Here is an 18,290-nt window from a genome sequence, read left to right as displayed (position 1 = left end):
CTCTACTTACGAACATCCGACTTGCGAACATTCGGAGATACAAACGCAAGCTGACTGGTCTATATTATCATGTATTTTGCCTTATAGTAACTCCATATTTATAGTGCTACATGCTTGACCAGTAGAGGGCACTGTGAGGGGGGGGCGGTGTAAAGGAGAAATGGAAAGCTAAATTGTAGCTGTAGATGCAAACCGGACATAGCTTGGGGGGGGGGGGGTGAAGAGTTAATAGGCCTGCTTAATTCTACACCACCCATAGAACACTACCTCTTTTAGAAGAGTCTAACGACGACGACGATTTGTCCTTTTTTTCCCCAATAACTCCTCCTCCTCCTCCTCCTCCTCCACCACTACCACCAACAACGTACTCCTCTTCAAAGGTAAATAACATATTATTATATCATTTTTATTCTTTTTTTCCATTAATTATCCTTGTTTAATATTACTACTACATCCAAACTATATCCAAACATACATACGCATATACTGTATATGTATACACGTACATGTAGTACCTATATAATTGGTAAAATACCTTTTGTTCAACTTACGAACAATTCGACTTGCAAACGGTCATCTGGAACCAATTGTGTTCGTAAGTTGGGGACCTAGTGTACTAGCATTCTTATATTAAATTTGGTTTCATTATTTGTGGAAACAATGGACATACTGTCATTTCAAAATGTGTTTGTGTAAAACAAATGAAGAAAGGCCTGTCCCGTGAGTCCGGTTCTGGTCGGAGCTCTGTGACAAGGAACGTAGTTCCGCTTAGTTGCTGGGGCCATTTAAGTAAACGGTTTGTCTTTTCAAAACAATATGTGTTCAAAAGAGTAATACATTTGCATCACAAAAATGGCTCCTCAAAAAAAAAAATCAGACCTGCGTTACTTTTGCCTTCCGCCATATCCCTGCGCCTGTGCATTCTTGTGTATGTGATGGAGATGCTTTCATCTTCTTCTGCGACGGAGCGCCGCAGCCATCTTGTGTGTTCCACAGTGGAGGAAGATGCAAGCTTCTTCATCACGTACACAGGAATGCACAAACGTCAGCATGCAGGGATACGGCGGGAGACAAATATAATGCAGCGCAATTTATGAGGTCTGATATTTTCAAAATATTGTAGCATATTGCATATTGTAGCCTCTGCAGAGTATATAAATGCCCATGACTAGACTACCACATAAATGAAAATGAAAATAGGACAAATCAGAAAGATGACGGCAAAAACAAAAGCAAACTTACGCTCAAAGTCAGAGTCGTCATCTTCATCATCTTCTCCATTGGACTCCGTCTGCATCGGCTCCCCATCAAACATCACCCCTTTCCCCGTCTTGCCGCCTTCACTGGCCCCATCTTGACTCCTAGTGTCCCGCAAGCGGGTAAAGTATTGTATGGCAAAATCCACCAGGTCCGACGGCCGTTGTCGCAGCACCTCCACAGTGTAGCCTTGCAGCAGTTCTGTCAATCCCACCGGTATCTCAATACTCATGGTTGTGTGTATGTGCGTGTGTGTGGCTCAGTGGCAGAGCTTGTTGTCAATCTGCAGAAGGAGGAGGACAGAGGTGATAGGTTACATGGTTTGCAATGCTGGGGTCCTCCTGGGCCCATATATGGCTTATGCATGCTCAATGGATAATGACAGGATGTATAAGTGTAAGTTAACCACAGGATAACCATCAACATACTCAACTGAAAAGTTAAGAATGCAAGGTGGGGAGTGCAATGCCATGCCATGACATTGACAGAGTGGCCACTTTATCTAGAACTTGAGCCAGGGAACATAGAATTCTCAAAGCTGCATTGGGCAGATATGAGACTAACGTTTGCCATTGAAGGAGTGGTACATCAGATAACTAGGGTCAGTGGTTAGGTTTCACAAATATTGCCCAAGGCTTTTCAACCAAATGGTTCTGGTGGCCATATTTTGAGAACATCAAGGACCAAGGGGCCCGGACTTCTCCCTGTTCTATTCTTGTCAATGCAAGGCTCTGCCAAACCTTCACATCTTTCCCCACGAAATGCTCAATATAGTAATAAATAAAGTCATAAATTAAAACACAAGAAATATATGTATACTCAAAGATCCTCTTTAGGACAGGGGCGCGCTGCTCTTTTTAAGGCCCTACTGCAAAACCGCTAGTTAAAGATCCTGTTCACAAACTTTTTACAGCTGTGTACCCCTTCACACATTTGACCTGAAGCCATGTACCCCCTACTCCTACACACTTAAAAAAAATAAAAATAAATAAATGTTTATCTTAATTACCTTGAAATACTGAACATAAATAATTTGTTAATTAATTTGATAATAATTTTGGGTGAAAAATTTGTATTTTGCATGATGACATTTTGATAAAGTTTGACATGAGCAGTGATAAGTAGATAAGTAGTCATCCTACGTATCTTATTCCAGTCTGATGTTGGCATCCTTGAATGGGTTGAATTTGAGCTTCCCTTTTTTGTCCACACACACAATGGCTATGGTTTAAGTCTGCATATTAATTTAATACCAAAAGGGAAGTTTAACAATCATGATAAAGCAGTATCCCAAGTACAAAAATAAATACAACCAACGATAACAGTAAAGTCTCATTTTCAGGAGAATCCCCACGCACAGTGACAGGTTTTCACAACTGTGCAGTGCTGGGATTGGAACACCAATATAAATGAAATCATCCAAGAATAAACAGTCTTAATGCACAAAATAACCATCAAACTTACACAGTTGTTCATATAATGCACACACAGCAATGGACAACTTCATGCTGTCACCTTTCTGATTTTCATTTTTATTCACGTACCCCCATGACAATTGGTGTACCCCTGTGGGTATGAATTCCCTACTTTGGGAACCCAGGCTGTACTGTATATGACAGGAACAGGTTGCTGCTTTTTTAAGAACCTACTGTAAAAACAACAGTCAAAGTCCTTCAACAGATGCATCTCAATGAATTAGTAGTTTAGTTTCAAAAAGTGAAACATATTCTATAGATTCATTAGTGAAATATTTAAAAGATGTATTTTTAATATCATTTTTGATGATTATAACTTAGTTAAATAAATCACCCACATTCGAAAACTCAAAGCGTGACAAATTTGTCAAAAAGTTCAATATTGTAAACTACTGGCTCTTGCTCTAATCAGCAAATGAACTGCAAAAACTGTCTGAGCCTTTAATTGGTCTCTTAGTCTGAATAAAACTCTGAAAGCAATTTTCTAAGATTGTAATTTACTGAGATGCACCTGTATATGGCAGGAGCACCATGCTATATGTAAAAAATAAATAAATTAAAATTCGGCCATGAATCTTTAGTTTAATCGACTGTGGAGACATGCACCGGGTATTGCGAGAGAAGCAATCAAGTGTCTTTTAAACAACGCGAGAGCCTGGGTTGTCGATGGGGATGTCCCGATCCAATCTTCCGAATTTAGGATCGGCTGCCCATCCGTTATATTTTGAAGATAGAATAATATTGGCTTCCGCACGATATTGGCCCCATCCGGATGCCGTACAACATTCGTAACTCTGGGCCACACTCCAACATGGTAGGTGCAGTAATGCGCCTCAAAGCTGGTTGGAATTACATCTGTGACTACTGTATGTCTTCCTTAACCACAAGCACAAGCATTACAGATTTTGTAGCAACACGTGCTGAGGCTGACATCGCATTAAAAAAGTTAGCAAAGCTACATCCATTTCTGAATTACTAAACAAAATGGACCAGCGATGTATTGCATCAATAAATGTAAGGATTTTTGCCTTTCATTCATAGACATTTTATTCACAAACACAAATAGCACACACTCTCACTCACTATGCTGGTAAAATATGTGGAAAAGGTAAAAAAACTGAATTTCTACAAAATTTTAACTGAAAAAACTTAATTTGGGGAAAAAAATAAAACTGATTTCATAGGGCTCTAACAGAGTTTGTTAAAAAAAAAAAGTAATACATTCCAAAATCACACCACAAATTTATCTATAACCATGTCAAATGATTAGTCCTACCCTTAAAGTATTTTGCACGCCCATTTATTCCAATTTTATCTTTCATTGGATCTTTTATAGGATTAGGGACCTGACTCACAGCAGTTTGTTACAAAAGCCAAACAATATTGTTGGTCATGCTGTGTAATAAAAAAAGTAATACTTTTGTTGCATTATTTTTTTTTTTGCTTTGAAGAGCTATTTTCATAACCATATTCAATAACACAAATTCATTCGAAAAAAAAAAAGCTTTATATTAATTTAAAAAAAAAAAAAATCAGGACTGGATCAGATCGGCCAGAATTAAAAACATATCAGATCGGAAGCCAAAACATGTGGATTGGGACACCCCTAGTTGCTGGCGAAAGGATTGTTGCACATGCTCCATAGCTTGCCAAGATGAGAATGGATGTAGTCACCACGAAAGACTTTCAACACATCAGTAAAAAAAAAAAAAAAAAAAAAAAAGTGGGGGCGCAAACACTGACCAGCCAGACCAACAACTTTTTTGCTTTGTAACTTGTTTACTTGAAATGTTGCACCTTTGTTACCTAGTAAAAAGCAGGCACGCTAGCTAGCTACTATTATTCACTACTATTTTCACCCCCGGGAACTATTTACAAGTCACCACTTACCGCCGAGCTAATTCTCTGAAACGCCTTCGATACGGCTTATGGTAAAGAAATGAACATTCAATACACAAGCAACAGCTCTGGTTGACATTCCTGCTGTCAGCATGCCAATTGCACGCTCCCTCAAATCTTGCGACATCTGTGGCATTGTGCTACGTGATAAAACTGCACATTTCAGAGTGGCCTTTTAAAGTGGGCAGTCTAAGGCACACCTGTGCACTAATCATGGTGTCTCATCAGCATCTTGATATGGCACACCTGTGAGGTGGGCTGGTTTATCTCAGCAAAGGAAAAGTGCTCACTATCACAGATTTAGACAGATTTGTGAACAATATTTGAGAAATATGGTGTTATTGTGTATGTGGAAAGAGTTTTAGATCTTTTGAGTTCATCTCATAAAAAATGGGGGCAAAAACAAAAGTGTTGCGTTTATATTTTTGTTGAGTGTATATTATTATCAGTATTGTTATGGAGAGTTTGAGTATGGGATTGATCAAAGAAAAAGATGTTCCCTCTACAGGTCTTTTTTTGGTCAGAATCTAAATAATATCAACATTTGACATGTTATTCTGTTGATGTTATTTCTGCCAGTGCCTTATAGCATGCTTGGGGATATGATGCGCTCTTTTACACATTAGAAAATACTGTAAAAAAACACTTTAATATAATTGGCATCTTTATTTTATAATGTAAGATTAATGTCTACATCAACAAACATTAACCATCGTATCGAATCGTATCGTTTGTACACAGCATCAAATCGTATCGAATCATTGCTTTTAAAATATATCATGTTTTAATCATATTGTAAGTTGTGTATCTAGATTCGAATCGAATCGTCTATCACAAAGAGATTTACATCCCTAGTCAGAAGTGTTCTGCGGAAGAGTCATTTTTATTTTGTTTACACTGCTTTGGAACTACAATCCAGCGCGCAAGTGAGCAAAACAAACCCTAGGCTGCCAGGGAAACTTCTGATCGATATTTTTGGATTAGAACCCCCGCGCACCCTAAACTCCGCCATGGCCCCACTCACATCTCCAAGCGACTGCCACCTGCTGCTCCCATCTCGCCGCTAAGATCATCGAACTGCACTTTGATAATCTCCTGGACTTCCTGAGTAGTTCCGGTATGACTGTATTCATTAGTGGACCAATCCCCACAGCTGGTTGGGGACCCGACCGCCTGTCTAGAATTCTAACTCTCAACACCAGGCTTCAGTCTGCATGCATAACACGACATATTCCATTCACATACAACTTCAATCTGTTTTGGAACCACTTCTCTGTGTATAAGCAAGATGGAATCCATCCAAACCACAAAGGACGCTACATGCTACCAGCTAACCTTCAATTCGCCATACAAAGCTACCCAAGTTGACTATTTACCTACAATAGCCACACCCCCTCCTCTCCCTCACCGCTACCACGTCATGCACTGCTCTCTTCTGACAGCGCCCCGTGCAGGCCCCACTACACAGACCATAAATGCCTGGAATTAGGCAACAAAATTGAACCAGATACTAATTTTATAAAAATAATATCGTATCGACTGTGTCTGTTCCCCACCCCGTAAATTGATACCTTTTATTAAATCTACACATTGCCACATAAACCTAATAACAAAAACTATTGACTCACTAGTGCAGCAGTGTTTAAAAATCAAATGTGGACTTCTGAACATCAGATCACTTTCCAACAAAGCTGTCTTGGTGAATGAATTTATTTCAGACCATAAACTTGACCTATTCTGTCTAATGGGGAGCTGGTTAAACTGGGAAGAATACGTTAGCTTAAATTAATCCACTCCTCCCACTCAACATCACATCAACTTCCACATCCCCTGAGAATCTGGTAGGGGAGGAGTCGCAGCCATATTTCACTCAACTTTACCTAAAGTACATTATCAAACATTTGAAAGCATCGTTCTCAATATTTCACACCCAGCCGAGAAGGAACATACCACTTGTCATTGTGTGCGTTGTGTAAACCCCCACCCCCCATCCCCAACATTCAGAGTTTATAACTGAGTTCCTATCAGGTATAGTACAGTACTTAGTATAGATAAAATAATCATAGTGGGTGACTTTAACATTCACATTGACGTAAATAATGACAGCCTAGCGTCCTCATTCACTTCACTATTAGACGCAGCTGGGTTCTCCCAGGTAGTGGGTGAACAGACCCACTGTCATAAACACACGCTTGATCTCGTCCTGACATATGGTATTGATTTTAAACACTTAACATTTCCAAACAATCCTGTTCTGTCTGACCATTTTCTAATCACATTTGAATTCCAAATAAATAACTACACACCAGTAGATAGTGTTAATAAATTCAAAAGACATTATCGCCTCCCTCCTCAACTCACTGCCCTTCATTAATTTAATAATTACTTCTTGGCTTGGTTTGGCGAATGAAGATTTTAGGGGCATTGACCACGTCTAGCGCAGGTGCGCTGGTGGCTGACGAGGCCGATTCGTGACAGGCACACTCGGCCACAGCGGGGGCAAGGGAATGACGAATCTGGAGTTGGTGCTGTGACTACGCAGTTCATTCTCCAGCGCGCCGCCAAGCGCCTCGTTCAGTGGCTAGGACTGACACTGTCGGTGGTCGATGTGGCAGGTAGACAGGGATTTTTTCAAAGAGTCTTTGTACCTCTTCTTTGGTCCTCCTCTGTCATGGTGCCCAGTGGAGAGTTCACCATAGAAGACGATCTTGGGTAAGCGGTGATCCTCCAATCTGGAGACGTGCACTGCCCAGCGTTGCTGTGTTTCCATAAGAATGGCCTTGATACTGGTGATCCCCGCTAGTTGAAGTACTTCAGTGTTTGTGATGTAGTCACTCCAGTGAATGCTGAGGATACAACGGAGACACCGTTGGTAGAAACGTTCCAGGAGTCGTAGGTGGTGTCTGTAAGTGACCCATGGCTCGGAGCCGTAAAGGAGGGTGGTTAGTACCAAGGCTCTTTACACGCTGATCTTTGTGGCTTTCTTCAGGTGTTTGTTGTTCCAGACACGACTATGGAGTCTGCCGAAAGCACTGCTTGCCTTTGCCAGTCTGTTGTCCACCTCTTTGTCGATTCTTGCATCAGAGGAGATGATGCATCCCAGGTAGTGAACTGTTGGACTGCCTTCAGTTTTGTCTCACCAACTGTAATGTGGGGTGGACATTACACTTCCTGGGGGACGGGCTGATGGAGAACCTCTGTCCTTTTCAGACTGACCAAATTAGTTGCTCTAGGGTCTTGGTGTGGGCCTGTAGGCGTCGTAAGTTGAACAGGCTACCATCAGTGCGGTATCGAATGTAGATGCCATCTTCGTTACCGAGGTCATCCGTGGCCCGTTGAAGCCTCCTCAACTCACTGGCCTTCATTAATCTCATAAATACTAATACGAGTAAACAGACATTGATGAGCTTGTATACACCACAACTCCCTACTACAAGAAAATCAACTGTCGCCCTGTTAAAACTAAAAAATATATATATAAAAAAGAGGAAACCAAAGAAATCTGCCCCATGGTACAATTCCCATACTCGTTTGTTGAAACGCTACCTCGCCCCATCAACCGATGCTGTACTCCCTCCAACACGGTGACCATGGAGGAAATGCCAATGACTGACACACACTTCAACACTTTTATCTCCATCAACTCTTCTGAGCTAGCCTCTACAATTTCCTCCTCAAACTCCTCAACTTTCAAGTTAGATACCATCCCTACTCACTTGTTCAAAGATACTATTCCACTAGTCAACACAGCTCTTAGATAATCAATATGCCGCTAGTGACAGGCTACGTACCACAAATATCCAAAGTGGCTGTAATCAAACCACTTTTTAAAAAACCTAACCTTGATCCACGTCTTAGCTAACTACAGAACAATATCTAACCTTCCATTTTTCTCCAAGGTCCTAGAGAAAGTAAGTTCCAATCAGTTACACCATGTACTTAAAAAAAAACACCTACCAGAGGTCTTTCGGTGAGGATTTAGGATGCACCACAGTACAAAACCAGCACTCGTGAAAATTACGAATGACCACTTCACCGTCTCAGACAAAGACCTCATTTCAATATTACTTTTATTAGACCTTATAGCAGCATTCGACACAATTGGTCACCAAATCCTAATACGGAGGTTTGAGCATGCCCTTGGCATTAAAGGAACTGCAATAAAATGGTTTCAGTCCTATTTATCAGATAACCTGCAGTTTTTATCCATTAGTAATAGAGAATCCAGACACATGAAAGTCAGTCATGGCATCTCACAGGGTTCTGTGCTAGGACCTGTATTGTTCAGCCTTTATATGTCCCCCTTAGGCAATACCATTAGAAAACACTCCATTAACTTTCACTGCTATGCAGATGACACACAGCTGTACTTATCAATGAAAGCTTACCAAACTAGTCAGCTGTCCAAACTCAAGGCGTGTCTTAACGACATAAAGAGCTACACAACTATTGAGGAATTATGTGTAATTATCTTTATTTCCATATTGGTTTGAATTGTGAATTACTGAACAATGTCAACTATGTTGATGACCTGTAAACTTTGAAACTGTGAATGTGAAATACTAATCATTAAGATTTAGTATAGTAGTTGCAAAGGTTACCAGTTAGATTTTATATAGGCTATATGTTTTACAGTAAGAGGTAGATCATTTTGATTGTGTTCACCCCTGATCTACATGTACAATGTACATAAATACTCATATTTATGAATAAAATACATATATTCGCTATGTTTATAGTGGGAGGTAGACCTTTGGGAAAAAATTTGCCAAAGGCTGAACAAGTGTGAGCACCCCTGTGCTATACAGATACATGTATAGCCTATTATTTACATATTGACCATAAATAATTTGAAATAAAATATCTACCAAATATCATAAAAACGTTTCACTACACTTTTATTTTGAAAAATATGCACCGGGATCATGTCTGCCCTGTTGGCATTTGACAGATAAGGAGTGGAAGGAAAGGCAGAGAGAAAGGCATTTAAAGTTAATTAATGCATTTGTTGTTCAAGCCTGTGGAAAAGACCCTACATTTGACATTATTGGCGACAGTAAATTTAAATATTTAAAAAAATCAAATCCTGCCACAGCGACAGTCCACCTCCAATGCAGCCCACCACCACAGCTCCAAAAAATCCTAGGGAAAACCCTGTTGGATTATTGTAACTCGCTGTTAATAGGTTGCCCTAAGAAATCTTGAAAGACCCTTCAGTTAGTCCAAAATACTGCCAGACAAATCTTAACCGGAACCAGCAGAAGAGATCATAGCTCACCCATATTAGCCTCATTGCACTGGTTACCTGTCAAATTTATAATTGAGTTTAAAATTCTCCTTCTTGCATAGAAAGCACTAAACGGTCAGGCACCAGTTTATCTCAAAGATCTCCTAGAACCCCATCAACCCAGGAGAACACTACGCTCCTACAATTTACAATTACTTGCCATTCCTAGAATTTTTAGAAGTACAACGGGAGGCACAACATTTAGTTATCGGTCTCCTCTGTTGTGGAACCACCTCTCCCACAATCTGGGGGGCAGACACCCCCTCTCTATTTAAAAGTAAACTCAAAACTTAGCACTTTGCTAAAACATATAATTATAACTGACCCCTGATTCGCTGATATGCATCAGAGACACTCTACAGTATGTTCCTTGGACTAATACTAAAACTTCTGGCTTGATCTACCTTATCCCTCTACTCTATTTTTATACTGTATATTAACCCAACCGATCAAGACAGACGGCCGCCCCACACACCCTGGGGTCTGTTCAAGGTTTCTTGCCTCTGTCGCCATGTGCTTGCTCATGTGGGGTTTCACTTGGTTGTTTTTCATTTATGAATGTGACCTTCATGTGTAAAGTGCCATGAGATAACTGCTGTTGTGATTTGGCGCTACATAAATAAATTGGTTGATTGATTTTATAACGTAATATTAATGTCTACATCAACTAACATTAACTGTAGGACCGAATTGTATCGTATGCACACTGCTTCCAATAGTTCCGTTTTTAAAATATATTGTTTTTGAATCGTATCATAATCTGTATCTACATTCAAATCGAATCGCCTACATAAAGAGATTTTCGTCCCTAAAAAAAAAAAAAAACACTGACAAAATGCCAATGCCAAATGCACTAGGGGGTCGGTCTGACGTCGTTCACCGGCCGGGTTATGCTCGCAGACCGTCAGTTGACACACTGAGCTTACAATGTGGACGGGTGGCCGGCTGGCTAGCAAAGAGGCTATTACCCGTGACAATTCGCTTAAGGCGACGGTGTCTTTCAGAAAAAAAAGACAATAGTTACCTAAAGTCGGTAATGTTGATGGATAAATAAGGCAGGTAATTTAGTGAGAACACGGGTGTATTGTTGTGTAGTGGTTCCATCCATCAGGGCATTAGCTCCTCTATGCTAACTAGTCCTTCAAGGGTTTACCGTTAGCTTAACAGTATCGCGCCGGTCATAGAACTTTAAGAAAACATAAGTGGTTAAAAAAAGGCTCCTGCAAGCAAACTTACGTACAAATCAAGCTCACTGGCTATAAAGTAGCCAGTCCCCTTCTTCGCCGCGTCGTCTTCCTTCTCCGAACCCAAGCTCTGTCAGAGGGGGCGAACAGCGAACGTATCCCTCCTGTCAGAAGACACGTCTCCCCACGTAGCGCCCACAATGTCGCTAGCGTCACCTTTGCTAACGTATTAGTTTAGCTTTAGAGCAAATGTGCGACGTTGCTGATCGAGTTGAGGGTAAGGAGAGAAAAAAAAGAAAAGTATTGCTTGTCGGCTGCAGTTTCACACGACCACGCACTCTGTTGGAGGGTGGGACTTGGGAATAAGCTGGCTAGCCAACAAGCTACCAGGCTAATTAGCTAACAGCCTGTTAGTTACTACATGTATTATACCTGACACAAAGTGTTGACCTCTCAGAATAAAACAAAAATCTCACAAAACCAATCGTTTTAGAGCGAAAATAACGTGTTACTTCTAATGTGAAGACGCATGCATAAATGAAACAACTCGTCCTCCTCCCTAAACAGGAGATACTCCACAACTTGTCAATGTACGATTGAACCTTCCCAGCGCTACAGGAAGCCTAGTGGGCGTGGCCTGGGAGAAGCGTTACCAGATTGACTGACACACGGTTGGGTCAATCACATTACAATTATATGAGAAAAGGCGGGGCAAAGAGCGAAGGCACACCCACAGAAAAATGGCTGTCAATTTAAACGGAAATGTCATGGGAAAAAATAATAAACATGATTTTGGCTTAGTTGGCTTAGTTTCCTAATATGACTACTTTAATTTAAGACTGTTATACTGTACTGTGTTACAGTTTTTTCCAATTACTAAAACACAAACTATGCTAATTTTATCAAAAATTTAACACAATTTACAAAAGCACACACCCAAACTACAAAATACCTCATATATCCTGCAAAATGAAGCACTGTATCCAAAACTATATATAGCTTGATTAAAATCACACTCTTGCACCAAACAGCACACACTTCATTCATATTAACAGATTTTTGTCTAACCAACAGACTGTTGGGCATAATGAAAATCACTCTCATGTTTAGTATGCTTTGCCATAATACTAAAATACTTCCAATTATAGAAATGTTTTCAGATTGTTCACATTCACAGAAATATGCGCAGATCCACACACACGCTTTAGAAACATATGTTTTGGATTTTTTGTCACCAAAGAAGTCAGTGCTACATAGAGATATATTTACTTTGAAGTGAACTAAAATACACTCACAAAAGCAGTAAACTGAAAAAAATTGCAGAAAATATATAAAGAAAAAAAAGGCAAAAAAAAAAAACAGGCATCTTGGCACACAGCTGGGTCTGATCACCAGGCCTCGTCCACATCACAGGCAACATTTTCCGTTGCCAGACATGGAGATAAAGAAACACCTTGACTGCCTTATCCATCCTTTCATGGGACTCATATCAATCTCATCACATGCCTCCTCCAACACACATGTGCACAAAGAGCTGCCGGGCAGATACCTTCGGCCATCATGCCCAAAAGAACTCATCTGTGGTCTTTTCATTGTGCCTACTTCCTGACTGAAGTGTTAACAATTAAGCATTGAGGTGTTTGGCCGGGTGTACATGTATTGGCCTATTAGTTCATGTATTGTCATTTTGAATGGCTGTGTTTTGAAATGGAAAATGTAGTGTTTATTGACTTGATTATGACTCATAATATTGTATTCACATCATATTTGTTTTACAGGTAATTTTATTTTGCTTATTGGTTCAAATTCTTTCATGCATATTTTGTTTTATTTTATGCATACACAATAGGTAGGTCTATTTAGTTTATTTTATGGATCACGCTGATTTAATTTTAAGTAATGTAAATATCCTATAGCCAGTAGTTAACAATGGTAATTGTTTTTCTTTTTTTATTGTATTAAATTGTTTGTCATAATATAGGAATCATGATTTCTTCATTAAATTTTATGCATATAGGTAGTAAACCTATTTTGTTTATTAGAATTAAATATGCATTAACTACAGATAATTTCATTTTATGTAATGTAGATAGATGGATGGATGGCTATATGGATGGATGGATGGATGGCTGGATGGATGGATGAATGGATAGATAGATACAGTAGATAAGGTTTTGCCCTGCAGGAATGTGGCTGCCGCTGGATCTATAGGTGCCTGTTGTATGATGATTCTATGTCTATGTATGCTTCTCTCTCTTTTATATAAGCACCAACACAGTCAGTCAGTGTAGCATCCTCCCATTCCTTAGCACTCAATGAGAAAAAGCTGTTGCCATGGCCACGTGCGCGCACACACGCGCGCACACACACGCACACACAGGCCCGGATGTAATTCTTATAACAGGTTTTTTGTGTTGATCTTTTGTTTTCAGCATAACAGCCCAACATAGTTCGCCTCAGCAAGATACATTTAAAAATCTATATTGTGAAAGGACAGTATTTAGTTTTATTTAAAACAATGTCATTAAATCGTAAAACCCTATGGCCAGAATGACTTGAGGAGGACTGTACAATGCTTTTTCATACATCACATGTAAACATGTAGAACATGCAAAAATCTCTGGTTACCGTGCAGATATGAGTCACTAAAAATACATTTTTAGTGAGTATAATTAAAACCTTTAAATTGAAAAGCTGGTTGTTTCCTGTGAATTTTCCATCTGAACAGTAGGTTCATTCATGTTTATGAGTGTGTAAACATGTGGAAATGCTGCTTTATGCCTTCCTATTCATAGAACTTCCAAGCTCTTATGGTTTGTGACGCAACACTGCCACCTACTGAAAAACATGTGCTACTTTAGTACTTCATCAATTGTGAATGAATAACATAGTGTATGTGTCACTACCAATACTTTTTGTCCCATGTATAGAAGTATAATAGTGATAAAAAAATACAAAGATTAATAATTGTGTGAATGCGTATCTACAGCATCATTTTAACCTGTTACACAAAGAAAGAAAATACAACCGTCATATACCACAAAGACAGTGACCATAAACATGATTATAATTAGAACAATTTAAAACGTGAATGTGTAAATCCGTAAATCCTCATTGGGTAACTACTTATGTATTCATTCTGTGATTGGTCAGTCACACACAGCGACCGCCCCTCCCTAGACAGGAGGAGCATGCTGTGCATTTGACAGGACAGACTTGAAAATGGCTCGTGTCGCGTTGGTCACTGCCTCCACTGCGGACAGGTTTTTTTTAGGTTTTCTTCAGCTCATCTCAGCTCGTACTTTATCTAAAGTTACTTGGTAAACTTGTTTCGTTACGTACGCGGTGCATTTGACAAGACAGAGCCGTAAACGGCTTGTGTTGTGTTGCAGTTTTTTTTTTCGTCTGCTTGCTTTTAATTTGGCTGGTGATATAAAGTCAGTTGGAAAACTTTTCTTGTAGTACTGAATGTAGTGCTTTTAAGAAAACTACAGTGAACAAGGCTGACAGATTATTTTCCTGTTTGCCATCACTGGATGTTTGCATGAATCACCAACTTCAAAAAGATCATTAAAAAAGAATTAAATAATAAAGTCTTACAGATCACTTACACACATGCACAGTACACATATAGCTGAATGTCCATCCATCAATTTTCTATGTCGCTTGTTCTAATTAGGGTCGCGTGGGTATGCCGTAGCCTATCCCAGCTGACTTCGGGCGAGAGGCGGGGTACATCCTGGACTGGTCACTTGCTAATCGCAGGGCACATATAGACAAACAATCATTTACACTCACATTCATAATTAGAGTCGCCAATGAAACTAACATGCATGTTTTTGGAATGTCGGAGTAAACCAGAGTTCCTGAAGAAAACCCATGCACGCATCCATGCAGCGTGTCCTAGGTCTTCTTCCGGCTGGGCATGCCCCGAACACCTCAACAGGGAGGCGTCCTGGAGGCATCAGGACTAGATGCCCGAGCCACCTCAACTGGCTCCTCTGAATGTGAATGTGAGCTCAGCTCTCTCTTCACCCCAACGGTCTAGTACAGCGACAGCATTACAGCAGATGCTGCACCGACCCGCCTGTCGACTTGACGCTCCAACCTTCTCTCACTCGTGAACAAAAACCTGAGATACTTGAACTCTTCCACCTGGGGCTGGACCTCATTCCCAACCCGGAGGGTGCAAGCCACCCTTTTCCGAGTGAGAGCCATGGTCTCGGATTTAGAGGTTCTGAGTCTCATCCCAGAAGCTTCACACTCAGCTGCAAACCGCCACAGTAAACACTGAAGGTCACAGCCCGATGAGGCCATCAGGAACACATCATCTGCAAATGGCAGAGACCTTTTTTTCCAGAACTCAAACTGTGGATCGAGGTGAGTCAGACTATGTCTAGTCAAAATGTCTCAACCTGCCGCACAAGTTCGTGCTCCTTCCCCCGCCAGAGAAGTGACATTCTATATCACAAGAACCATTTGGTCACCGAAGACCAGGTCGCGCAGGCGTCCACCTTCGACGGCCAACAAAAAAAATTGCACCCGACCCTTATGTTTGCCCCCGCAGGTGGTGGGTCTACAGGGGGTAAATCCCGTGTGGCTTCTTCAGGCTGGGCCCGGCCGGGTCCCACGGGTGCAGGCCCGATCACCAGGCGCTCACCTGCAATCCCTGGCTCCAGGGTGAGGCCCCGGTATCCCACGTCCGGGCGAGGTGCGGTCACTCTTCATTTTATTCATAGGGTCTTCTGAATCACTCTTGGTCTGGTCTGTCACCTAGGACCTGTGTGCTTTTGGAGACCCTACCAGGGGCATATAGCCCCACATAACATAGCTCCTAGGATCACTCTGGCATGGAAACCCCTCCACCACGATAAGGTGGTGATTCACTGGCTGTGTCAAATTTCAGGGTCTGCAGCCCACAAGGCCATTAGCCTACCCGGTCCATGAAGGCCAGACGTTCGGAGGCTCCTCCTCAAGTCGGGAACCAGCCTTGTGAATTCAGACGGTCTAGCCTTCCTCACACTTCCTGGTTGTGTCAGGTGTTCTCGTGTTTACCCTAACATCATGACAGAATGATATCTGCCTTCAATCGCAAAAGGAGAGTGAAAACCTAGCTAAAGTGAAGGAAAACAAACAGAATGTGACATTATAGAAGCAAAGTTATTTTAGTTTTAGTTTTTTAAATTTAGGTTTTACAGGAGAAAGAAGAGAGGTTCTGCGTAGGCAGATTTATCTCCAGCACAGAGCTAAACCTAACAATAGTAATATTAATAACTACTTATTTGTTAGTCTTTGGCTACTTCGTTCATTTGTACAATACTCTGATCAGCAACAACACATTATTTATGAAAATGTGTTTATATATAGATGTAAGCATTTAAGGGTCATTTGAATACCTCGACCAACTTGCATAGTCCATCCATCCATCCATTTGCCTTCGCTTATCCGGGTCTGGGTCGCAGGGGCAGCAGTCTCAGTATGGAAACCCAGACTTTACTCACCCTCTTAGAGTCTCTTAGGGTGAGTCCAGCCACCCTACGAAGGAAACTCATTTCAGCCGCTTGTATCCGAGATCTCGCATGACCATAGGTGAGAGTGGGAACATAGATCGACCGGTAAATTGAGAGCTTTGCTTCCCGGCTCAACTCTCCACCACGACAGCGACTGCATTACTGCAGACGTTGACCTTTTCTTTGAAAAGGGTTAGTGACATGGCAATGTAGATCATCCTTGCATACTTTCCCGATGTATGATGATGATGACAGTGGAAACATACATCAGTCCACATGATGCCCCAGTGACAGACACAAGACATCTTTGGTGGAACATGCAGCAACACACCATGTAGTCACACTCAGATAATATTTGAAATACATGTTTAATAATAGTCACAGTATTTTCATTCATGTCTAAAATGTAGCATTTGCTGCCATTTGCTAAGCCTGTTATAAATGATTATGCTTTACATTGTACTTGTAAACATGAAGTAGAATACAGTAAATCTTTTGTAGAGCAGTCCTCAGTCTTTACAATAAATACGAAATTTGAAAATCATAAGAACAGTAGTTTCAGCACAAAATTTATTCATTGACATGTTCAACACTGAAAACATAATTTTTGTTTGCCAAATTATCGTCCGAACTTATACTGTACATACTTTCTTTTATTGTTCGTTTACCGTATATGCTTGTGAGCCCATGCATTTCCTCCAAGACTGTTCTCAAGACAGAAGCAGGAGAAATGTAAACACAAGATCACATTAACACAAGTACAAACATTCATAAAAGTGAACACACAGAATTTCCCAATAAAACACGCATGTGATGTACAGAAACACAAAATTACTTAATCTTGTTCCATTTATGTACAAAATATTAAGTGTTACATATTTACATAATCACGGTTGTAAGATCAAAGTCAAACTTTCACGTCATAGAAAGATCTAGACTTCAGACTTTGCATCCTAAGGCTCCGCACATCAAACTGTCTGCTTGCTCAAATAAACCAAAAACAAACCAATATTTGTTAAAAAATCAATACTTACGCTTGTTCCGCTTTGCGCCGTAATGTTGACACTTTTAAGGACTCGACAGAATTTCGCAAAGAATCTTGGGACATGATGGGCCACGAAGGATGGTTTGGATGCAGACTTCTTGTCAATGGAGAAGGAAGAGACATTAGTCGGACGCATTTGGAGGAGCCTTCACGAACTTTCATTTGGACAGCTTTTGCGCGGAGCAATGAGGTCATGCAGCCCACAAATGCGGACTAGTAGGTTGCAGACCCTGGACTGAGACACAGCCAAGGAGGAGTGTACCGATTTAAGCCCCACCCAACTGAGGAGTTGGCAACATTGATTCCAACCGCCATAATACAAAAGAAGAAGAAGACATTTGTAGACGGTCCCTCCGCTCCAGTCTCGCTGCCGGCTTCTCATAGAGATCAATTTAAGTCAGACTGCACAGAAGACAGCTCGTTTTGATAAAAACTGGGTTGTAGCTCTTTGTCTGTTTTGCCACGGTGGGAAATAGGTATGGCTTACTGTGTTAGAAAGAACCATTCACTTGGGAGTTATTGATCCCGGAAGTCTGAATATGTTTCCACCTTTACCACATTCTCTTTTGCGTTCCCTCGCAAAACACGCAAAACAGTTTTGTGTTATCGTGCAAATGTTTCGTATTATTGCGC

General features: G+C 40.7%; 1 protein-coding gene across 5 annotated transcripts in view; it reads right to left on the bottom strand.

The window, feature by feature from the left end:
* Window positions 1–11,704, bottom strand: part of prkar2aa (protein kinase, cAMP-dependent, regulatory, type II, alpha A) — a 64,580-nt gene extending 52,876 nt beyond the window's left edge. The window contains exons 1-2 of one of the 5 annotated variants that reach the window (XM_054768086.1): window positions 11,155–11,704; window positions 1,243–1,540 (exon numbers count right to left, since the gene is read on the bottom strand). In XM_054768086.1, coding sequence (XP_054624061.1) covers window positions 1,243–1,489 — 247 coding nt within the window. In that variant the 5' untranslated portion in view covers window positions 1,490–1,540; window positions 11,155–11,704. Of the gene's footprint in view, window positions 1–1,242; window positions 1,541–7,279; window positions 8,753–10,393; window positions 11,135–11,154 lie in introns of those variants that run through there. The other 4 variants (XM_054768076.1, XM_054768102.1, XM_054768110.1 and 1 more) reach the window with 4 other exon arrangements.
* Between the last annotated feature and the right edge of the window lie 6,586 nt (window positions 11,705–18,290).

This window comes from Dunckerocampus dactyliophorus, chromosome 1 (assembly GCF_027744805.1).
Source record: "Dunckerocampus dactyliophorus isolate RoL2022-P2 chromosome 1, RoL_Ddac_1.1, whole genome shotgun sequence".
Lineage (NCBI taxonomy): Eukaryota > Metazoa > Chordata > Actinopteri > Syngnathiformes > Syngnathidae > Dunckerocampus > Dunckerocampus dactyliophorus.
The sequence above is the reverse complement of the archived record's forward strand: the minus strand, read 5'-3'. Positions and strand labels throughout refer to the sequence as shown.